Source organism: Haliotis asinina, chromosome 12 (assembly GCF_037392515.1).
Source record: "Haliotis asinina isolate JCU_RB_2024 chromosome 12, JCU_Hal_asi_v2, whole genome shotgun sequence".
In the NCBI taxonomy this organism is placed as follows: Eukaryota; Metazoa; Mollusca; class Gastropoda; order Lepetellida; family Haliotidae; genus Haliotis; species Haliotis asinina.
Genome location: NC_090291.1, coordinates 52,889,943 through 52,915,121, shown reverse-complemented (window position 1 = coordinate 52,915,121; position 25,179 = coordinate 52,889,943). Strand labels below are relative to the sequence as shown.

The following is a 25,179-nucleotide window of genomic DNA, read 5'->3' as shown; positions in this document are numbered from 1 at the left end:
CCGCTACACAACAGGGTCAGATTGCCAGCTTTCAGATCATGCACGGTTGCTAATTTCCCCAAGCCATGTTGCATTTAAAGCTTATTAATGTAATGTATTAACGGTGCGTTCTATGAGTTACAGTCACCCCTAGTGATCACAGAGGTAGGAGTACTGGTGTTTTAGCTTCAGCTCCTATTCTCCAGTATACCAGCGCACCGCTCGGACCAGAAAGCTTGTGTTTATTAGCTTGGAACCTTTTGAAGGTTATCTTATTGATTTGTGCGAGAACATTAAATGGTCATTATCCCGCTACAGAGAGTCTTTCTGACGTCACAAGATATTGTCTAATGCATCTCCGTTAAATCTCATCAAATGTCATTTTCGTAGAAGAGAATAAAAAAAGTTTCGTTTCCATAGAAACATGTAGTTCTGATACCATCTGAAATATGTGTGTACACGCACGCGTTTAGAAATACACTTTAAAGTCTTCTGATTTACTTTTCAAATGAAAATGAGAACATCACTGTGAGGAGTGATTAAGAAAGAAAATAAAAGTGATACAAGTAAACAAGTTTCGAACTCTTCATTTATGCAATTCAGTTTTGGCAAAGCGTCAGCTCCATGACCTGAATCTTCCAGGTCATATTTGGTCATGGTCATCTCAGTGGACACGCTGGGTCAACAGATCATCAGTCTGCTTGTTTCGTAAAGTGAGCATGCAATCTACGGTTCCGGATCTTGTTTCTGTATATCTACTAACTAGAAAAGACAAAACCTTTCAAAATCCATACTAAATAACATTGTACAATTCTGACTAACACGCGTTGTATTTTCCAGGACTTGTCGCAGTACAAATACAACAAAATCATCACCAAGTCTCTGAATATCCTTAATAAAGTGTACTCCTCCAAGACAAACATGTTCAAACTCTCCAGCAAAGCTCAGGTACGTTGAAACCCTAATACAACAAGAGTGACGCTTAAACTACACAAACCTTACCATCCTTACTTACAGTTATCACACGAGATTTGAACGTGTTGCAGGTGCTTCTGACCCAGGACTCTGCACGTGTTCACCGAGAGGTCCTCAAGAATATGCCCATTCTGCGGCGTCTTTCACGTGCAAAACTGGACGACCAGCAGGTCAAACTCATGAGTGACATCTTGGACGACCTAGCAGAGTGAGAACATACATATAGTGTTTTTGTCTAATATTGTATTACTGGAGCTTATATTAAATCATTGAAACATTATGCACCTCAAGCGCCACATATGTACCCAACCTGACTCTAATGGCGACATGCAGTGAAATAGCCCGGTCGTGTTAGACACGGCAAAGGAAACTTGTACTTTCATGTGTTTCCTTATTCGTGTCTATGAATATATATTTTGAAAACCAAAAGGAAGTAACGAAGACCTTTGTGTTGTTTAGGTTCTGCCATCTGCCAATGACTCCAGATGAACCCCATCCGATGAACCAGAATATCCTCATCAGTAACGGTATTGTCACCATCACCATCCTTTAATCTACCGATTTTCCATCAACATATGGTAGTTTTATTAAATGAAGCCATTTGATTCAGCATAGTATTGCATACCTGTTGTACGTGTATCTTTGGCGCCGAAATTGGCTCATGTACAGATAGCCTAACGCTAGATTCGGAAACCTATAATCGTGTGTTCGATTTCCTGCTGTTAATGATGATGTTGCTAGTGCTGTCATCGTCCACATCCAAGCTGCGCTAAAGCAGCGTTAACCAAATTCACATACTCACGCTATAACACACTCATTACCTCACTCATTTACTCAATAATTGTTTCAGGAATACTGAACATTCTGTTTGACATCTTGGTCCAGGATATCGACGTCAAGCTGTTGGTAAGAACATGGGTTTTCTTCTGACATTTACGGGAATGTCATAATGAAACCAGAACGTTTTCTTAATGGAACACTACAAAAAAGCCTCACTCGACTGCGCATCTCAGTTTTGATTCTGTCTACTGTGAAGCATAGCGTGGTGTTTAGAAATACCGCCCTGTCTTCAGTGTCATAATAATACATAGTATTTCTCTGCCTATGTAATATGTAAATGTTTCCCTAATGTAGAAGACAACTGCTGCATTACGTAGAACGTAGCACATAACGGTCCTTCGATATCGATAATAATGTACCTGTAATCCTGGCTCGTATTGCCTGTCCAGGACTCAATTATGTACAGACCGTTGGAATCTGCATGTGGAATATGCTGAAATAATATTGACACACAATTTACGTACTCTGGCAAGACGACATGCGTATTAGGTTCAAGATAAGCCTTACCATCATCTGAACTTCATCTGAACATCATCTGCATCTTCAGGAACAATACAAGGGCATGCGTGACATCTTCAGGAAGACACTCTACCTCCTCAAGCTGCTGGCCAAGGAGAATGACAGAGTCCAACATCACATCTTCGAAAGACTGGACGTTCTCCTCGAAGTACGAGTGGTCGAGTCCGATCTGGCTGTAGCCCTCAGAGAGGTGGGTAGATCTTACTTCTGCAGACAGTTTGGTAGTAGGTCTGCCTTGCTATAGTCAGAAAGGTGGTAAAACCGCCTTGTGCAAGAGCGTAGATCTGTAGATGACTAACGTGTTCCTTCGTCGTGTGTACAAAGTCCTCGTCACTGAGCCACGCTGTCTGCTTCAGGTATTCTACGGTAACCAGAACACGTGTTTGAAGATCAGCCCCCGCCAGATCCAGAAGGTGGTGAACAGAGCAGCAGAGCTGACGGAGAAGGCTCCGGAGTTTCTTGACCTCCTGCAGATGATTGTCAAGGTCGTGGGCACTGGACTGACACTGAAGCGGAACCAGGCCTACGTCATGAAATACATTATGCAGAACTACAAGAAGCTTGCCTACGTCCTCGACCAGAGTCGTGAAGAAAGGTGAAGTTTACATCCACTGTGATAGACAAACAGATAGATAAATATGATAGTCAGTGTATGTGAAAAGTGTCGATGTGTTTGTCTTCAAGACCTTGAGGTTACATCCAGGACTTTAGCCTACATAATTAATGAATAAATAGATTGCAGTTTTCATATCCATGTTCCCAGGGAGAAGATCCTGACAGATCAGGACCGGATGTCCACCCTTAGGTACTACCTGAGTCTGTTGGATCTGCTTGCAGCATGTGCCGAGGTGAGTCCAGAAGACAGAAGTGAGTCATGGAGAGTCATTCCAAATGATATCACAGAATTATGTCCTGTATACGATATATTCATGCAGTTGTGGACAGAACTATTTGTCTTTTCTTTTACTATGAACATCAGGTTTGGGGATCATTTCATGCAATTTCCATCACAGTTTTTGACGAGGATGTTTTTGAGCTCGATACTATGGTTGTGTGTTGGACCCAGATTTGCAGTGTATCGGCAAGTTTGTAAATCCAATATTCAGGTGAATACAGTCTATCGCTCAGCCGGTTATTAACCGCCATACAAGAACACGTGATTCCCAATAAAGTTGACATGCCAACATAAGATTGACATATCTGTACCACACCCTCCCAGAAAGGATACGCGTGGGATTACGTTACGAGTTTAATGTGCTAACTTCATGGAAAGATATATCGATATGATTCCTAGTAACATCTGGTTATAAGAATTTCTCGGGTTACAAATTGTTTTCGAAACATGTTGACCCCATATGGCACTGACACCGGAAGTGGCGTGTTCCTTTTCAGGGGGAGAACATGTTCATCGAGTCCCTGTGTCAGACCATTCTCCCCATGGAGGACCTCCTGTGGGTACTCAACAACCCAAACGTAGACAACGTCCAGAAGAAACCGTTCCTGCGTTGCCTCCACCACGTCTACATGAAGAGCAACGGCTCCTCGGTGGACATGGCCAACAGCGAGATCCCGCACGACAGGTACGTTGATGACAGCATCTACTTCGTTTCTTTTGTAGTCACCGACATGTTCTGTTTTACCTTCTATGCTACAACATCGCTTCTACTTGCCAACATTGCAGGCCTGTAGACACAAACACATGCCTAACTTCATCAACACTTCTGCATGGCGTTAAGGAATCATATTGACACACATCATCAACATGGGTTACATTGCATTTAGTGCAACGGATTTTGAATCTTACCACTTTTACACTTATTAAAGTATATTTTAAACAATAGCTGCATGTTTTGCCTCTAAACGTGTAACTCCGTAATGTTAGTGATCTTTATCTGTGACGTCACGTCTCCTGTAAATGTAAATACATGTACGTAATTGTGATATTGTCAAAAACTGTGTTTCAATTATACTAAATTACCGACGAACTGACAATAACTACATTAAGTGTTTCATTGGTATGTGGATGATGAAAAGTCATAAAGACATTGGTTTTTTTATGGATAACAATTTTTTAATTGTTCTTGGCGGCGTTTCAGGGCTTCTACCCGATGAACTGGCAAGAAATAGCCCTGAAATGTCTTGTCCTCAATAACTAGCTTGTCTTTCGCCCAGAATCTGGTTACCAGTCATGTTTTTATGATCCAATGGAAAATGGTATTTATGTGAGCCATGGGCTTTCAATTTATTATGGTAAGTCATTGTGCCTCATGTTTGTCGTAAGAACCGAGGAATGAGGATCTAGAGGTCACACTAACCTTTGTGAGTGTGTGTAATATCTTAATGTTGTCTGCGGTGTAAAATACCACAAAGAAACCAGCAAAAGTCATTGTTGTCAATCCAGTTGGAAATTTCGTTTCTGTGGTCATTATGTGGTTAGTTCCCACGTCAAACCATCCTTCACTTTAATCTCAAGGACCCCAACCCGAACCAGGCCCTCATTCAAGAGCCGACCTCAGGAGGGCAACCCCTCACTTATACTTGACAACCCGTGGTAAGATGGCGACCCCTGTGACCTTGACCTGTTGGAGTAACCCCATGACCTCTACCACCTGTCATGTGTGCCTACCATATTTCAGTGTTGTGTTGTAGAAGCATTTCAAGGTTGTCTGTCTCCAATGATATGATAGGATGTCACACTCTGATATAACACACTGTTACCCTAGAAATGCTTCCGAATTGTGTGTGTTTGACAGTTATCCCGTTTGAAACTCTCACGGCGTTTGTCATATGTCCCCATGGTATTTCAACCACTGACCTCGTATCTATCTGACCTTGTCACTGACCTTGTAACCGACCTTGCCACTGACGTTGCCACTGACCCTGGGACAGAGCTATGCAGAATGATCTCACCTTGTATCATGGAACTAATGTAATGGGCGATATTCAGTATCATATACCTTGATACCTTGTAATGTATCAGTTTATTTGAACGGAAGCTCTCGTTACCTTTAAACATTCACCGATATATGTGCATGACGGTGCTGACGTGGTGAACAGAGCAAATGCAGATGGTAGATGCAGTATATGGAGTTGAACAACCGAACTGCCAAAACTAGCATTGCGTCTGGTGTTCAGGAGTTGTCTGAGCATGTTCCCTTCAGATATACCTGGTGATGTCTGGTTTCCAGTTACCATGGAGCCATGTGTCATGATACTTGGCAATATCGATGACGTGTCCAACAACAGCGTCGTTCATGACGTCCATGACACAGTAGCATTCTGCATTGGTCTGTCTGATTCTCACCTGTTCACCCGTGTTTTCTTCTCCCATTACACCCTTACCACGGTTACCACCACCGGGTAACGTCCACCCGTATTCCACCTGTTATGAGACAGCTGGTATCAATACTTATGAACTATGATGGCATTTTGTCATGATATATCTTTACACTGAAATTTTAAACTCGCTTATGTCAATAGTCATTAAGTAATATATATGTATTACATGTTTTACCTTATCCTGGTCTAATGCAATGGCGTATAGTCTATGGTTTCCGTGGTGATTTGTATTGATACCAGGTCAAGTTCTGTGACAGTGTAATTGCTGAAGTAACCAGTGTCCCTTGATTCCATAACTCACAGCCATGACTGAAGGGAACTATGAAGGCATCATATTCCCCGATATGCCATGGACCAAAATGTCACAATTGAACCCACGTTTATTTACTAACATTTTCTAACAGTTTACAGAAAGCACGACCTGCACACGACTTTTTCCGATGGTAAATCTGAGTGTTTTTTGTGCATGTGTGCAGACAACGCATGCAACTATCATGCAATGTTACCTGAGTGCATTCAGTGTGCATGCATCAAACCATCAGACTCATTGTTGTGTATACTGGTAACGGATGTCCGACCGCTACATCGAGAATGTGTGTCCGCTATCCATCCCCATTGTTTCCCGGCATCACACCGAATCCTGGCACTCCGGCTCCTGGCATGGTAGACAGCGGCCAGGCCTGGTTTAGTTGTTTCCAGTGCCATGTAGCAATGGTACACCGTCACACCTGCACAACCACAGTGGGCGTGTCTTAGACTTCTAGGGTGTGGCAGCTTGTGTAGTATTGATAGTTTGATTGGAATCAATGCGGTCCCTAGAGGCCAATATAAAACTGTTCTATAACAAATCAGCTTTTCTGCTTAGTTGTATAATAAAAGTTAAGTGATGTTTCAAAACAATTAACTCTGGTTATAAATAAACAAATATGAATACATACTTTGGACGGAAAACATTTCTATATCTGCTAGTGATCAAGTCATTTGTTATCATTCAGTCTCACATAGCTAGTAGTCGGCCAGAGCGTCACTGTTATCATGGATCAAGTCAACTTCAGTTTGATAAAATCTAATATACGCGAGAACGGTTATTACAAGGTTAGGCAGAGAAAAGTAAACCAGTCTTGAGTACCAGTTGTTGATAATTTTCATACAGATGGTCATATAAACAACTTATGTACGTAACCTACCACTGTTAGGTTTCAAATAAGCTGTCAGATCCGTTTAGATATACTATATTAGATTACGTAACTTTCTATCGCAAAGGTTTCATGACTTCAATACATGCGCGATAATCATACACATTCGAATAACGTTGACGATCCCAGTAGATAGATCCCATATCTGTAGAGTTAATTATAAGTGTTTCATGTAAATTATTGCCGTTCTTAGTATTAACATATTAAAGTAATGTCTTCACCTTGATGATATTCAGCTGGGGTTCGATGCTGACTATTGTGCCAACTGGTTTGTCCCCTCCAGATCTGAGTGCACGTTGTATGCCATGTAGCTGCTGTCGCCAGACGTGTATGACCACATGGAATCATCACGATGTCGTCACAGTCACTGTTGACGTAGTTAGTGACAGTAACAACACCGGGTTTATCTGTTTAGCCTGGTTGTAGTTGAGGCGTGACTCAGGCGTGAACCCAGTTCACCCACTCACTATAGAATAGGATTAGGATTCATGTAGACCAACCTGTCGTGGCTAGGATAGACGTGGCTGACATGACTATATGTAACTATGTCGCATGGCAAGCTATAGTTAAACTAATACCTATACTTATATCTATAGCTTCAGGAAGGACTTGTCATGTAGCCTAGATATGAGTTAACCTGGCCTGGTTTTGTTGAGTTAACCTGGTCTGGTATTTGAAGGTGTGAGCTGAATAGAATAACAGTATGCTTTCTTACGCTTTTTGGATATTGTCAAAGACATATTTACCATTTACCGTGACTTGATTTCGTTGGGAGTATGTATAGAATCTACTGGAACATTTTCTCCGCTTGACGTAGAAAAATATGCTAACGTGCCCGCATCACTATGTCATTTATATTTCATTATCGCATGTTTTGTTTCTTTAATATACTCATTAAAATACTTAATGGCATGAATCATATTCGTTACGACGCTTGTAAAGCACCGGCCATGACGCCATGGAGGTAGTGCTAGATTTTGCCGTCTTGTGTCCATGTGTAAATATACTTCTGTGCCTCCAGTGAGCTCTGGGACTACCTGTCTTCCTTGTCCATCGAGATTAACAGACTCACCGACAGCATCAAGGAGGATCCTGACAAGATAGCCATCTATCTCAAGACTGCTCCTGAGAAAAGGTTAGTGCGTTGTACATCAGCGTGAAAACCGCATTCCCGAGAAAATACGCCACACACTGTCTCTGTTTAATTCTTAGCGTCTGCCCTAGAACCATGTCGGCTCCATAGATCGTTTTGGATGGTATTTTAGAGTAGGCCATGATCGACCTCTTTGCCAAAACGTGGTACCATCACTGATTTTAAATGTTTGATTCATCACTATGGTTGCTCGTATGTCCTGTGGAATCTGTGACTTTAGACGGTCGAGATGTTTAACGTTGTGAATTTATGAATCGTTACGGTATTATTGTCCGATATTGACACTGTCTCGAAGTCGTCTCAGAAAATCTATTAAAACGGGGTGAACTCGATACCGTTCTCATTCTGTATGATTCCTGGGTTTCCTGATATTCACGAGATCTGTCATCATGGATAGGATTCTATGTGCATTGATAAGACTGACAAGGACTGATTATTAGCATTCTTCCACATGTATACAATGAAACTGGATGTCGGTAACTCAAAGTCTGGATGTCGGTTGAGTTACCGACATGCTCGCGCGATTTTACAAATGCTTATTCGTCAACATATAGACATTAATAAGCAAATTCAGTGCATTTAATTAATTTGCCGCCTCAAGGTTAATCGTTTGCACGTGGAAGACTGACAATTCGAGAGAAATAATCGCCAAACAATCTACCTGCCGCCATCTTGGGATGCACCTTAGGTACAGTGAATCTGTAGTTATCGCTAACGTGTTGCCCGCGTATGCGTCCATCAGATATGTAAACCAGTGTCATAGGTGCAACTGATGCTGTTTAACGGTGTTTCACGTTGTCTACTCTATGTCTCCTGACAGTGGCACGGCACAGACGCAGTTCTTCGAGTCCTCGGCGTATGGAACGGTGCTGTACATCCTGGAAGGGGTGTGTCCGTTCCTGGAGACGTTCTACCGCGACTTCTACTTTCCAGACCAGATCAATCCCGCCGGAAATGAAATAGACGAAACTGACCATCTGGCCAAGGCCGGAGTGGTGAGGGCATTGCAGCAGAGTATTTGTCCCTTGTCCCCTCTAACATACTGCTCTACAATACTTTGAGTGATGGGTTTGGTGTAGCTTAACCATACTAGTGAGTGAGTTTTTTGTTTTACGCCGCACTCAGCAATATTCCAGCTATATGGCGGCGGTCTGTAAATAATCGAGTCTGGACCAGACACTCCAGTGATCAGCAACATGAGCATCGATCTGCGCAATTGGGAACCGATGACATGTGTCAACCAAGTCAGCGAACCTGACCACCCGATCCCGTCAGTCGTCGCTAACGACAAGCACAATCGCCTTTAATGGCAAGCATGGGTTGCTGAAGGCCTTATTCTTCACGGGGTCCTTAACCATACTAACTTTATAACCAGATGTTTCCGGGGTGTTGTGGGAGTGGTGGGGTAGCATACGCCGGATGAACCGAGTATTTAATAACTTTAGTAATTTGGGTAAAACAGTCATTTTGTGTGGTCATCGGTACAAAGTGTGAATCCCATTTCTGGTATCTCCCGCCGTGATATTGCTGGAATATTGCTAAAAGCGGCGCAGAACCCAACTCACTCACTTACTCCAGTGTGTTCTGTAACATCAGTCTTCTATGGCACTAACACCGTACAAGACGGTGACGTTATAACTGTGACCTGCCTTCTAGCTGGCAGTTTGATCTTGTCACATGATAACACATAAGTCATTATGTGACTATTGAACGACGTCGTTTGAAGTGAATAGTCGGCCTGTGACACTCAATTAATATACTCATATAATGGGGATATTTGTCTGAAACAGAATAAAATTACATACAAAATCCTACTGCTTCGTACTATGTATTTCACTGAGAGGGATGCCGAATACAATTGTATGTTAGAATTAGGAGCTTTAGGATGTGTAAAAGCAACTAACAGGTGTAACCTAAAACACTTTTTGGTATTTTTTGAAAAAGCATGAATTATGTTTGTCATACTATTGAAAGAGGATATTGTTGGAAAGACACGTTTTGGCGTATGCCAGTGAGACACATCCAGATTTTATATATCTTGAAAGTAACTTGTACATGAAGATTGTTGAAGTTTTCTTCTCTTAATGCTGTAGATGTTCAGCGAGATCGTTGGCCCCCTCCTGTACAAGCCTGGACATATGAAGAACATGGTTAACTGTCTGACCGTCCTTGTCCCTGTGTCCAACATGCCCAACTCGGTGAGTCACTGTGTCCTACATGACCAACTCCGTGACTGTCTCCCTCATCCCCAACTTTGTGAATTACTGTGTCCATCTTGCCCTACTCGATGAGTCACTATGTCCAACTTAGTGAGTCATTATGTCCAACTTAGTGAGTCACTATGTCCAACTTAGTGAGTCATTATGTCCAACTCGGTGCGTCATTGTGTCCAGCATGCCCAACTTGTTGAGTCACTGTGTGCAGCATGCCCAACCGGTTGAGTCACTATGTCCGACTTGGTTCGTCACTGTGTCCGACATGTGCAACTCCGTGACTGATTGTGTCCATCATCCTCAACTTGGTGAGGCACTGTGTCCAGATAAGTGAGGCACTGTGTACAACAAGCCCAACTGGGTGAATCACTATGTCCGACTTGGAGCGTGACTGTGTCCAACATGCTCAATTCAGTGAGTCACTGTAACCAGCATGCACAAACCAATGGGTCACTTGTACTGTCTGCAACATACTCTACTCAGTGAGTCACTGTGTCAAATATTCTCAACTTCGTTAGTCACTGTGTCCAACATACCCATCTTGGTTAACCATGTGCCCATTGTGCCCAACTTTAGGAGTCACTGTCTCCATCATAACCAACTTCGTGAGTCACTGTATCCAACATGCTCAATTCAGTGAGTCACTGTGTCCAACATGGTAAACTCGATGAGTCACTGTGGCCAACATGGCCAACTCCGTGAGTGACTGTGTCCAACATCCCATCTCGGTGAGTCTCTGTATTGAACATGCCTTCTTGGAGGAGTCTGTGAAACTACAACATTGCTCAATCAATGATTCCTGCTTTGTGTCCTCCGTACCATAGTCATGCATGACCTGCTCATATGTCTTCCCTCAGAACCTGGAGGTCATCCTGGAGAGGTTTGCGTCTGGTATCACTGTAGAGGACACGTCCAGCGCCATCCGCAGGGTAAGTGTATGATAGTATGTGAAATAAATGTTATATTCCAAATAATTGAGTGAGTGAAATTAGTTCTACGCCGCACTCAGCAATATTCCAGCTATATGGCGGCGGTCTGTAAGCAATCTAGCCTGGACCAGACAATACAGTGATCAACAGCATGAACATCGACTTACTCAACTGGGAACCGATGACATGTGTCAACCATGCCAACACGCTTGACCACCCGATCCCGTTAGTCGCCTCTTAGGACAAGTATGTGTTACTTAGATTAATTCTAACACTGTTCTTAACGGCTCTGTTCGAAATCAAAAACATCACACGAACTATTGCAATGCCAGCACAATGAGTGATACCCTCTGATGTGCACGTGTGTCACTGATAAAGCGTCACATACACCTGTAGTATATCAAGTCATAACGATCCTGATGCTAAGTTAATTACAGACCGAAGCCGCTACATGGACATATAAAGCTGGAATGTGACGGAAATATAAAGTCTCTCACGTTATGTTCTTCAGCAAAACAACCGGTATTTGTCCTGTATAATTGGCCGGTAACTGATGCAGATATTGCATGCCTTGTCAGTCACCTCTCATCTATTACCTTAATCACATCATTTCCGTCTCAGGGTAATATCGAGTACTATTCTTCCGAAGTGGAACTGAACGCAAAATTCCGGACATTCGCCAGAGGCTGCGCTGTTGTGTTTGCCGGACACAACACTGTCCAGGCTCAACTCAAGTTCAAGTCAAAGAGAGGTCAGTTTTCTTCGGTGACTCCAGGTCACTGCCAATCACTATCAATAAAAACACAGTGCCTGAAGATATTAGTTCTATCGGCAGAGAACGCTTCTTAGCAGTAACAGGAAACGCTGTTCGTAAGTTCGAATCTCAACTTCTACAGGAAATCCACACACGAAAAGTCATCATGATTCCATGAACCGTTTTCGTGACCAGCTGATAATCTGGGACGATATTTTGTTTTGTGAACAATGTAGGAAACGGACTCATTAACTGATTGAAATACTGTCATATAAGACTAAAAGTCTAAAATGGAGTTGACAGCAGTTGATGCTCACTTTCTATCGTAGTATGGACACGTTCAGTTTATGCATTCTCGTTAGGATATTATTATTACTATTGAAGTAAGGGTTTCATTTTCCGCTGTCCAGAATACACCATCCTTGGAGGAGATGAGGAACTGCCCCTTGGGGAAGAGTTCCAGAGTTTGGTTCGCTGTTTTATTGCATCTCATGAGAAGAAACCGGAAAAGAAGTTCTTTCCGGCAGCGAAACTCATAGAACAACTGGCGTAAGTTCGGGTGATATTACCAACCGTCGTCTTTTGTACGGGGAAGCATTTAGCTAACAATGTTCAATATGCTCATTCATGTAAAAAGGTTAGTGCATCCATACGTATTAATGGTGAGATGCTTTGCTCATGGTATCAGTCCATGACTTGCCTGACCCGAATCGATCACTTTTATGCACAAACCGCCAATATTTGTGGCATTGACAACATTTATTTACTTATATATCTGTCCCCCACAGAATATCCCTGGAGTACAAGCGACTGACGGAGGCTGCCAGACAGGAAATGGACGACCTCAACATCAAGTGTCTGCAGGTTTTGAGGGCGCTGGTGCACAACGAGGAGAGGAAGTTACCGGATAACTGGGAGACACGGACAACGGAGTCCAAGATTCTCAGGTTGGCCTCAAACATTTTACCCTCAGTGATGCAGCTTTCCCCATGCAAAATGAAAATGAAAAAGTTTTTTCAATGATTTGTCATGTTGTAAGTTTACGTCAAGTTGTATGTTTTGTGGTATGTCAGGTACTATAAGTAATAATCAGGCGTTTTAACACCGTTTGGATAATAGGTGTAAACATTTTAAGCAGTTTTAGGTAATATCTTTCAGCACTTTTAACACGTTTTGGTAATACATGTTAGCAAATTGAGTAAGGCATGGTATTATCTGTTTGCACTTGAAGCAGGTTTGGATTATATATGTTGACACCTGAAGCAGGTTTGGGTTATATCTGTTAGCATTTGAAGCAGGGTTGGAATATATATGTTGGCACTTGATCCAGGTTTGGGTTATATCTGTTAGAAGTGCTAACTGATTCCAGTGATCCTGGAATGGTGCTATCAAAGTGAACTGTTACTATTATCATTATTGTCTGTCATTAACGCTTTACGTGTAACACTTCCGTTATTATTATATCTTGAAACTATTATGTAGTCCCTATCGCCTCACCTCACCATTACTATCATACGTTCTGTCCCCAGAGCCCTGAAGCTGATAGCATGCATACAGAACTTCTATGAGTGTAATGGTGCCATGAAGAAGTCGTTGCCCCACCTGGCGTCCAGGAATGACGAGATCGCCAAGGAAGTTCTTGGCTTCCTCTGCATCATGCTGTTCAACGCTAACCAGCAAGTTCAGGTTAGTGATGTCGCACATTCCTGTCACTCATATCACCACTACAGACCATCCTATCATTCATCTTACCACTACAGACCATCCTATCACTCACCCAAGTTTAATAATTCATTTGAGGGATTAACGTTTCATGGTGTGATTATGCGTCTCCTAGTCGAGAGCATTAATCGTGATGGTTTGGAAGCACTATACACATGTTCATTGGTTCCACCAAACTGGTGGAAATCGTTCGCTCGTCACGCCAAAATCCGGGTTTGATTCCCCACATAAGGTCAAAGTATTAAACCACTGTCGTGATATTGCTGGAATATCGCTAAAAGTGGCATAAAACTAAAGCCACTCACTCCCTAACTAAACTGGTACTTTTTCAGATATGGGCTATATTGACTTCGCTCCGACATTAACACGTCGTGACATACTAATCAGTATTAAATCAGTGTCACTGACTGTGCTGCATCTGCTTTGTTAAGTATTAACGTAACGATGACACCTGGACAAATAATCACTACTGCAGGATATACACGACATGGAATCGTGTTGTCTCTATCATTGTTGACATCCACTCAGGTTGTGGGGATTTTAGTTCAAGGTGTCTTTTTTTATATGAATCGACTATCATGCGGAGTTTATGTAGTGCCCAAACAGTGCACCACTCTGTTCCAACTGTGATAGCTGGACTACTGACGTAATTTAATATGATAAATCACTCACGTGTGATTTACCTCTTTAATGTATTGTATCCGATCTATTATGGGCATTGAATCACAATAGTGATTATCAACTTTGTATTGGGAAATATTAAGCTATGTGTATTTTCTGTGTAACTGAGGTTTGATGGTAGAAATGTGATATTTCCAGGAATCAATGTTGAAGTACTTCCTGTCAACGAGGGAGGAGGTGTTCTTCATGGCTGTCAGAGACAGAATGGCGCTATCCACCAACTCCATCAAGGAGAAGTGTGTATACAATATCACCTCAGTCACCCTTAATACACACCCGTGAAGATCCTGGTAGAAGTGATCTTCAGTAACCCGTGCTTGTTGTAAGCGGCGACTGTCAAGATCGGGTGGTCAGACTCGCTGACTTTGTCATAGTATCCCAAATGCGATGAACGATGTTCATCTTGTTTGTCACTGGATTGTCTGGTCCAGACTCGATTATTTATATAAGCCGCTATATAGCTGGAAAATATTACGGAGTTAAGCATCAATCAATCAATCAATCAATCAATTAATCAATACAAATACATAGTCTTCCCATTAATACCAAACTGGTGATGGGGTGGCTAAATGGTTAAAATGTTGGCCTGTGACCCATATAGTGCAATTTGCTTGACAATGTGACAAGACAGTATACTCACTTGGTTATGATTGATACTGGGAACAAATTGGGAATGATCTCTCATGTATAATCCAGGATATTTTGTAGGTATTTCGTTTTTACCACTGTTGGGGTGCTTCAAATCTATGATATATCTCACAAGAGTTATATAGTACGAAGGACATTGGAGCACTGTGATCATAGACAACACTAATGTGTGTGCGTCCTTCTGTTGCCCAAGGTTCTACAGGCAGAAACGAAGTATGCATGTTATTACCGATGCTATAGTTCATACCCTACGTGTTTAGGGGTCCACGACTTGTGTCATTTTTTGCTTCCACCCTACACCATACTGACCCGTCCTATATATAGCAGCAACACATATCATTTTCGATTGGTGTTCATTATATTGGCCACTGTATTGTCTTGTCCAGACTATCTACACACTGCCGTCATATAGCTGAAAATATTGCTGAGTAAGCAACAAACTCAAAACAAATATCCAAAACAGCGTTAATCTTTTAATACCCTCACTCACACATGTGTGACCACGTTGCAGGCGATCACTGGAGGCGCAGCAGGAAGCCAAGATGAAGGACACACCAGAGGCTGTTGCCAAGAAGTCAACTCACACATTCGTCATCAGCCTCATGGCACTCAAGGTCTGACATGGGGATTACACGAGTCTGATATTCCAGTATTAAACCACATGGAACGTGTTCTATGTTTTTTCACTAGTGCAGCTGCTCGTAAAATCATGTTACTTGTCTGATGTTATGTTCATCTACCCGTGTTGTCTTAAACGGTATCCTGTCTTTATCAACATCGGACAACAGAAACCGTAAGAGGATATTTATACCGGATATGATCATACAATCTGAGTCAATACTGAGAACTAGGACATGATTTTATAGTGTTGAAGGGACTAGGGGCAGAAGGGTACCCAAGTAGTTAAGGGCTAAAGGGCACAGTCATGTTCCATTCATATCTGAGTTAATCTCTCATAATATTCAACATCTATTCACCGTACTTGTTCATGTATCCTCAGTTATATCATTAATTGTCAGTCTTGTAAAACTGTGAAGAAAGAAATTGTTTTGAAAGTGTAAATATCAGTGTAGTCACTCGGCTATGGTCAGCATGTTTGCCTGTACGTCATTGTTCTGATCTAACGTACACAAGCAACGTACACACAAAACAAGGATACCTGCAAACACATCGTCCTTCACTGAAAGAAACTGTGTACCCACCCAGACGACCACTGACAGTAGAACATACAAACATGGGACATTTTAATTCCAAATTGATAAATGGCTATGGGTGAAATGTTTCACTTGCCTTAATTGAAACTGGAGCCCCGGGTATACGTCAACAAAGCACCAGTGCAGACTAATACACTACAATAAATCACATTTCCCCAGATGGCCATTACTTCTTGACTTTGTGTTCATCAAACTTCACAATTACACAAATGAATTTCCCTTGACAGTGGATTCAATTCTAGGCATGGTTCAGCTGTCGGGGGAAGCTTTGACCCTCTGCAGATGAAAGAAGTTTCTTGCTCCCGCTCGGTATTAATAATTTACATGTGATATGTACGGTTCTAAATTCCACATGCATCACTAGAGTAAGATACATCACTCATTGTTTACAAGGTTGTCGGAAATGTGTACACTTGCGTAATTAAATATGCAACATTAAGAAGATTTAAGAGAGGATTATAGGAAATTGTATGACACTTCTGTTCATAATTCATTTCCTTTTATATGTTTTCGACTCTGCATCCTTTGCATGATGGATTCCATCCACATGATGTTCTAAATCCGTTTTTCATGTCTGTTGCAGCAAATACAAAGTTATGAGGACGCCCTACGACAGCAGAGACTCAGTGGATGGGTAAAATATTCTCTATTCTATTTTGAGGTCGCTTGCCCTGTTGAAAGTCCCGGCACACATGTTCCCCAGCTAGCGCTGTGTCACATTGCCCCGGGTTTCCATTGAACTTTTAATTTGATCATCATTGTCCCTTTTTCCCCGACCTCCATTCCCTATTCTTCCCGATCCCAGTTGCCCCCTGACCTCCCACATTTCCTTATTGCCCCTGTTCATATTTCCTCGTCATCCACTGATCTCTCACCACCAACCAAATATCCCTTATTGCCCATGTTCCCCATCCCCTCAATCACCCGCTACACCTCACCCATCTGCTCCATTCTCTGTTCCACTCAGTCACCTGTTCCACTTCACCCATCCTCTCCATTGTCATCTGTTCCATTCAATCACCTGTTCCACTTCACCTATCATCTCCGTTGTCATCTGTTCCACCCAGTCACCTGTTCCACTTCACCCATCCTCTCCATTGTCATCTGTTCCATTCAATCACCTGTTCCACTTCATCCATCCTCTCCATTGTCATCTGTTCCATTCAATCACCTGTTCCACTTCATCCATCCTCTCCATTGTCATCTGTTCCATTCAATCACCTGTTCCACTTCACCCATCCATTGCTTCTATTTCCCAATCGTCCCCTCCTGTTCCATACTCCAAATACACAATTCTCCATCCAAGATACGTTTTAACCTACAACCTAAGAAAACCTGACTGGGTAGGTTTGTACAGTTACTCTTGAATAAGAAGTAGAACTCACCTAAATGAAGTTGAAATACACTCGAAGTTAGTAACCTGGCATGGTTTCAGGACGCAGACCACATGTCGCGTTAACAGTAATACCATTGTCGGCACTGTGTCTGGAACAGACGTCGGTCAGATTTGGTCTAGTCGTCCAAAGGGTTGCAATTACTAAAGTTGAGTCTTTTTCCGCCGGTCGTGATCAGCTGATGTGACCGTTGTCCCGTCATTCTGGACGTACATTTGAAACAACACAGACGTGAATAAAGGTTGTTGGGGTTTTGCCAATATTGTAGAAAATATACACTAGCTATAAAATTATGTATTTAATATAGACATATCCCCGTTAGTCTTCGCCAGTTCTACTTTCGGAATCACTCCATTACGTCAAATACTAAAATGTTTGTCAACATTATGGTGACAGACGAAGAAGAAGGTAACAGCCTCAACGAAGAAACCGAAAAAGAAGAAGCCTAAAAAACCGAAGGAAGAGAAAAAGAAGGAGCCTAAAAAGTCGAAGAAGGATGCGGCCCAGGCTAACGGCATCAAGAAGGAAGTGAACTTCGCCAACCCGCTTGTGAAGGAAAACGAAGCTCTTATCGACACAGTTCAGGAACCAGACATGGAACTTACTGTCAAGGTAGAGGTAAGAGTGCCGTCATCTACCCATGATCACAAACACAGCCATTAGGGCCACAACCAGAAATCATCATAGCCATATCTACAGCCACAGCCATAGCCACAGCCACACCCACAGTCACACCCACAGCCACAGCCACAGCCACAACAACCACAGCCATGGCCCACAACACACAACCTCAACCTCCACCACCACCACAAACACATCCTCAAACTGTCAACCCTCAATCTCAACCCTCAATCCTCAACAACAGCCACAAACACATCCTCCACCGTAGTCGTAGCCACAACCACAAATACAAACACAGCCACAGCCACAGCCACAGCCACAGCCACAGCCACAGCCACAGCCACAGCCACAGCCACAGCCACAGCCACAGCCACAGCCACAGCCGCAGACACATAGCCATGGCCCACAACCCACAACTACCCACTTCAGCCACAACTACAGCCAACTACCTTAATGGAATATGTTGATGTCATGAAGCGTGTAGTACAGTAGAAGTAGCTTCAGTAGTGTTGGTAGGTCAACATTTAACCGATTCAAGTCCAACAACCCAGATCCTTCTAAACAGGCAATGGTGACGAAAGTCGGATCATACTGTTGGACCCACAACTCAAAAGGTTCTCTCGAGTAATTAAACTTATACCAAGGGTTCTGAAGGCACTTCAGCATTGCATATTGTAACCGGTTGCCGTTGTCTTTATCAAATTCAGTGTGTAAAGGGTGTCATCACGTCAAAAAAGATGCAGGTGTAAAAACAGCACGGTTTCTGTAGTTCTGCACATGCCGATGCACATCAGAGATTTGGAAAATTGTTTCATTATACATTAACTATTCTTTTCCTTTGTTACAGCCGTGTCCATGCCGTGTCTTCTTGCAGTACACATACTACCCATATCATTAATGTCATTCATCTGTTCAAGCAGCAAGTATAGTGTGAAACTCAGTGTTCTTCATTACACAGAAGCAGACATCCATACCTCCCACCCTTCCAGTAGAATACCAGTAGGTTTAGTCCTAATGTTTTGTCTCTTGTGTTTCTTGGAGGAACCGGAACCAGAAGCAAAGGAGGAGGAAGTGCCGGAGGCCAACGCATCCGCGGAGTACCGAAACGACGGCTACATCGAACTGGTTCTGAAGGTGATGGCGCGGATGTGTGACGGCCAGAACAAGCTCCTGCAGGTGGGGCTGTTTGACAGGGCTCCTGTCTACTGATGTGATGGCATTTAACGCTGACTACTATTTTCCAGGACAGTCAATAGTGTGAAAGTTTGAACCATTCGTCATGGTATATTTACACGTTCTGCTCTCTTCTTTTCTGTTTGACATTTAACAATATCCAGGCAACTCATAAACAAAACATGTTACTGGTCCTTCGCAATAATGTCTTTTGTGTCGGTCGTTTAGAACTTCAAATCCATTTTATTTGCACTAACAGGACTATCTACGTGAACAACCTGACAACGTTAAATCGTTCGACATCATCGCAGAGGTGACCCGCTTCCTCAACGTCGTCTACTCCAACATCAACGGCAAGAGCATTGATCTTGTTATTCAACTGTTTGAGTCGATGAACGAGTTCACAGCCGTAAGTTAAATAATATACGGATCGTACTGCTGTTCGGATCGTTGTCTTTATCATGTTTGTCTAAATATTTTTCTGTAGACAACAAGGTTTATATCCAAGATATGTTCACACCAGTCAATGCTGATCTTAAGAGAAGACTCCCGAATAAAGTGGTCTGAATCGTAGGCGACCACGTTTACTTCAGATCATGACACTGCTGCAGCTACGACGTCTATAGTTGCTCGTATATCAAAATCTATCTTTTCATTCACAAACCTAAAAACACATCGTGATATTTTCCATACTAAGACAAAACAAGAATGACGGGAATCCAATGTAGAGTTGTAATCATTGATGGTCAATTAGAAGTTGGACCAGTGGGTGAAGAGCAAGACATATCCCATCCTAAATTGAAAGAGTGATCAATTATAAATTGTCATGTATTCATTCTCTTTCAAGGGCAACCAAGACAACCGCATCGTCATCTACGACAACAAGATCATCGACTACATCAATTTCATCTTGAGAGCCGCCGACTTTGAAAATTGCTCCACTGAGAAGGTTTGGCAATCGTTTATCACTTCCAGAAGAAATGTAATCAAATTTGTCCTGTTGAACATTGAATGTAACTTCTATAGAATTCCTAACGTTGTTGATGAAAAACGTACTTGTTTTTCTAGACGGAAATATAGCGACACGTGGTATGTCCATATTCACATATTATGCGATTCATAAGCAGATATTTACCAGTCACTGTGATGAAACATTAAGACACCTGTGATACCAATGTCAACTACAGCTACAGCGGACAACCATTTCTTGATCGTTCCGATTAGTCACCATCATTCATGTATAGTGTCTCCTGCTTGGAAGAATATTTCTCTACGACCAAAATCAAGACACGTGAAAAATTGGGAAATAGTCTTCAAACCCAACTCTTTTTTAAGAATTTGAATTCTTTGAAACTGAATGTAAGATCATTACGATATTAATGCATTTCTTCTTCCGTAAGAAATCTCAGCGTATAGTCGATTGTACAGTTCAGACCCTGTCAGGAGCATGGCTATCAAAAGTCATCCGAAACTCATTCGGTTATGTAACGTTTGGTACTTATTTCATTGTGGTCTATGTTGACCATATATGCTGACAATGTATGTGGACAATGTATGCGTGATGACAGTGTTCGCTGACCATGTGTGCTGACCACGTGTGTTTCTGCTTGCAGATCCTGGAACTGCGGAGTAGTATAGCTAACTTGGTCATGTCCCTGGTTGAGGAAAATGGACCCGGGCCATCACAGGTCGCCAAGGTAGGTGCTTGAAGTTTCAGTGCTGCTGCCAACGAGGCCATGGTCAGACTGTATTGCGCCCCTGCATCATAGCGGTGATTAGTTAGGAAGCAAGGATGGCAAGTGGATCCATTTCAGACACCGCAACATCGTTAAAGGAGCACAAACTGTGCCACTTATTGCCCTCCTATACACTCGGAATTTAGAACTATTAACTCACCTCCATTTTTTTTCTTTTCAATGCTCCAACCTGTGATTGCCAAAAAGCACAAAATGCAATATATTTTTGTCAAAATTCACAAATTACAACTTCCAAATGCAAAACGGAAATTGGCAGACCACGAAGAATATTCCCACTTTAATGCGCGTGTACGGCACTTAACCCCAGCGTTCACTGTATGAAAACACGTTTGTCTTTGTAGGAGGTAAAAGATACTTTGGACAAGAAAGCAGTCTTGGCCTTGATGACAGAATGCTACGAGAATCACGTGACAGACAAGAAAGCCATTGAGGAACTAAAAAATATGCCGATAATGGGCGCACCACAGACTGGGTCTCAGAGTTACCTAGCAACAGCAAAATCATTCGCCATTGCTGGGGGCAGCTTCCTGTCAGGTGTCATGGTACGTTTGGTGTTTATTACATTAAAAGCATGTGTTTATATTAGAAGTTTCGAAAGTTTTTTTTTTTATTTATCAAAACGGTTAATGTCAAAGCAGCATGTTTCTGTAAAAGCTAAAAATACATTAATAAATATGCATGGCCTTATGCTTGTCGAGAAGTTGCATGACCTTTTTCTTTGTAACTAGACGTTTAGTGCCTCCTAGTATAAGGGGACAGATACGTGTTGTAATTCTGCTTCATATCATCAATGTTCTGTTGAAGCTAGATCTATAGATACACAGCGCTGGAAATGTGTTTTAAATGTGTAAACAGATATTGTGTTGCAGTATTGATACTATTATGATACTGTTTGTTCTACTGTTCTTTTAAAGGACAAAGTAAGTACACACCTTTCCCTGCACTTCACTCTACCCTGGATTTCATCTTCTATAGTTACATTACCATGATTCGAACTAACTTATCGAACCCATCTACTCGTTAAACAAACATCCCATTAGCCCATCATAACCTAGCATGGATCACTGGCTCCCATAGGAAGACTCAGTATACCCATGGTCTAACAGTCTCATTATTTTCATTTATAATAACTCATACTTTATGGAGCTATCATTTCATGTAAGATGTAATGCATTACTTTAGTCTATTACTAGCTCAAAGCAAACTGTTATAAACGAAGCATCGTGTAATATGTCTGTTAATTAGAAGCGAATAATAGTTTGCTTTTCATTGAGACATATGTAGTTTTAGTCTGTGACTGTTTTTACCTATTGAATGTTATCTTAAGTAAAATACGACAGTATTTCTGATGGGGAAATTGTTATGACACCAGCTGAAATATTTGTAGAACTTCATCTTTCGACTCTACCTGTTACTGTGTGTTTGTGATGGTTTCACTGCTCACTCAATGTAGACTTGTAACGTCTTTGTTTGTGTTTACAGGATGCAGCAGTAAGTAATGTGTTGACAAACATACTAACACAAATCTCCGTTAAAATCTTTGTTCCAAACTTTAGACTGTCCGTTCTGCTGTTCAGTAGATTCCATTGTGTCTGATATACGGGTAGCTGATCCGGGTTCTGCAGTGGATTCCACTGTGTCTGATATATGGGTAGCTGTGTGGGTATGTGTTTTGTAGTAGGTGTAAGAGGATGTGTTTTGTGTAGTGTTCTGTCGTATTCTTGGGACTGTACAACCGATTAGCAGAGATTACGTGTGTAGTTGTCGTGTATAGTCTAGATACTTAATCCATGTAATAGTCGGTCTCGTCTATCGTTCTGCTATTCAGCCCGGTTAAGTCCAGTTTACAGAGTCGCGTCCCTTTGCAATATCAGTATCCGCTAATCCGAGGTGTACGACTTTCGGTCCGTCAGTGCCGTATCGTGTTTGTGGTACTCACCAGGGTGATAAACCTCATGTTTGGCATCATGGACAGAGCGGCTGTCGTGAAGACACTGAAGTCGTGAAGACAGGGGTACCATGAACAACCACGTTACACACACTGAAAGACGTTAACTTATCATTGTCGCCCTGTCTTGCGCTCGACATTAAGCATAACAAGGACTGTAGGTTCGCGGATCGGAGTCAGTGTACTGTGTATCCTTGTGAAACTGCGATATCGCATGGCAGGGCCATGGCAGCATTATACAGTTGCACAAATTGCCAACACAAAGAGAGGGGGAGGTAAGAGAGATAGAGGGAGGCACACACACACACTCACACACACTAACTTACTCACTCACACACACATTCACGCAATCACACACACACTAAGACACACACTCACACTCACTAACTCAAACACATACTCACACTCACTCACTCACACACTACACTACACTACACTACACTACACTACACTACATTACACTACACTACACTACACTACACTACACTACACTACACTACACTACACTACACTACACTGAAATACGCAAACATGACGTCAGCTGTCTGACCAGACACACACACTGGTGATGGTATTTCAGGCCCTAATTCCTAACCTTGGAAACAATATGGGGGTTCCCTTCAATATTATTTGCATGTGCCTTAGACTCCCTACCCACTTTACTCCGAAGTGTGGAGATAAGTCCCTCGGTCTTTACCCAGAATGTTTACTTCTTTTAACACATGACAATGGTTACAATGGTTACCATGGTACCAGGAGTAAAAATGACCAGTCGCCACTCAACGCTACCAACTAATGCACTCTGTATTTGTCATCCATTGTGTGTTTCCCGAACAGTGAACATAGCTATCGCTCCAGGCCTGAATCTGTCTGGCCAAACCTCTTCGTCCTTTGTGGGTCCAGTCTTCTGAATATGTCAAAGAGACTCATCCTCTGTAGTGTCAAATCTTTTCAGTTTGACAAACATCTTTATCCTCTAGGCGTCCAGTCTTCTCACCATGGCAAACCACCTCATCCTCTAAGCATCCAATCTTCTCAACTTGTCAAACTACTTCACCCTGTGTCGAATCGAATCTTTTTAGTATGTCAACCATCAATGTTTTCACCAATTCAAACTACCTCATCTTCGAGGGGTCCAATCTTCTCACCATGTCAAACTACCTCATCTTCTAAGCGTCCAATCTTCTCAACAGGTCAAACTACTTCACCCTGTGTCGAATCGAATCTTTTTAGTGCGTCAAACATCAGTGTTTTCGCCAATTCAAACTACCTCATCCCCTAAGGGTCCAGTCTCCTCAGCTTGGTAAAAACACTCTCACCCTCTCGGCGTCCAATCTTCTCAACATGCCAATCGACTTCACCCTGGCAAGGCCAATCTTTTTAGTATGTTAAATAACCACACCTCTGTCGGGCCAATGAGCTCAATATGTTCAACAACCTTGACAATCGATCTCACACAGATGCAACTTCACCATAATGGTCTCGTTCAAGAAGGTAACCTTATCGCTACGACGACCGAACGCCTATGTCCAAGTATGAGAGTTAGGATACTCCTAGCGTTAAGGTCTCTTTTTTAGAACGTGGTCAGATCTACCACCACTGTATGTTAGTAAAGCAACACGATGTACCTTGCCACTGACACTTGTACAGGAGACTATTCAACTGAATATACAGCTCTAGTTCGTTGATGATGTTCAGTATGTTTTTTTCTATTGCCAATATGTGGCGGTCTTCATAATATTCATGAAGATATGTTATTGGTGATATAGTTCCCCTAATCAGCTCTTATGGATCGGAGTTAATGCTGTGTATACAGTTAAACCACAAGTAATTGGTTTACGGGTTTCCCAACAAAACATCTTTAGAAGCGGAAAACATATTATAATCCACATGTAAAGGGGAGTAACTCTTGAATGTTTGGAGACCTGAGCACCGCAATTATAATATTTAAACCACAGTTGTCAGTTGCTTTTTTGGGGGGAAAACAATTCCTAAACCAATTAAACAGTGGTCATGGGCTTTTTCAGAAGAACTTTATAATTTCATCGCTTTACTAACTATTTGTGGTCACGCTTCACCATGCTTTCAAATCCACATCTACAGTCATTGACTCACGTGTATATA

General features: G+C 42.2%; 1 protein-coding gene across 2 annotated transcripts in view; it reads left to right on the top strand.

Annotated features, from left to right (window-relative positions):
• The window catches only part of LOC137257886 (inositol 1,4,5-trisphosphate-gated calcium channel ITPR3-like), a 140,894-nt gene that overhangs the window by 103,330 nt on the left and 12,385 nt on the right, over positions 1-25,179 (top strand). For both annotated transcript variants that reach the window (XM_067795379.1, XM_067795378.1), the window contains 25 exons: positions 820-927; positions 1,026-1,162; positions 1,414-1,481; positions 1,805-1,860; positions 2,342-2,503; positions 2,670-2,908; positions 3,077-3,161; positions 3,706-3,893; positions 7,870-7,983; positions 8,822-8,996; positions 10,095-10,199; positions 11,072-11,143; positions 11,765-11,894; positions 12,308-12,446; positions 12,686-12,844; positions 13,427-13,583; positions 14,439-14,536; positions 15,460-15,562; positions 16,746-16,796; positions 17,953-18,174; positions 19,219-19,353; positions 19,610-19,759; positions 20,198-20,299; positions 20,964-21,047; positions 21,449-21,649. In XM_067795379.1, coding sequence (XP_067651480.1) covers positions 820-927; positions 1,026-1,162; positions 1,414-1,481; positions 1,805-1,860; positions 2,342-2,503; positions 2,670-2,908; positions 3,077-3,161; positions 3,706-3,893; positions 7,870-7,983; positions 8,822-8,996; positions 10,095-10,199; positions 11,072-11,143; positions 11,765-11,894; positions 12,308-12,446; positions 12,686-12,844; positions 13,427-13,583; positions 14,439-14,536; positions 15,460-15,562; positions 16,746-16,796; positions 17,953-18,174; positions 19,219-19,353; positions 19,610-19,759; positions 20,198-20,299; positions 20,964-21,047; positions 21,449-21,649 — 3,240 coding nt within the window. The remainder of the gene's footprint in view (positions 1-819; positions 928-1,025; positions 1,163-1,413; positions 1,482-1,804; positions 1,861-2,341; positions 2,504-2,669; positions 2,909-3,076; positions 3,162-3,705; positions 3,894-7,869; positions 7,984-8,821; positions 8,997-10,094; positions 10,200-11,071; positions 11,144-11,764; positions 11,895-12,307; positions 12,447-12,685; positions 12,845-13,426; positions 13,584-14,438; positions 14,537-15,459; positions 15,563-16,745; positions 16,797-17,952; positions 18,175-19,218; positions 19,354-19,609; positions 19,760-20,197; positions 20,300-20,963; positions 21,048-21,448; positions 21,650-25,179) is intronic.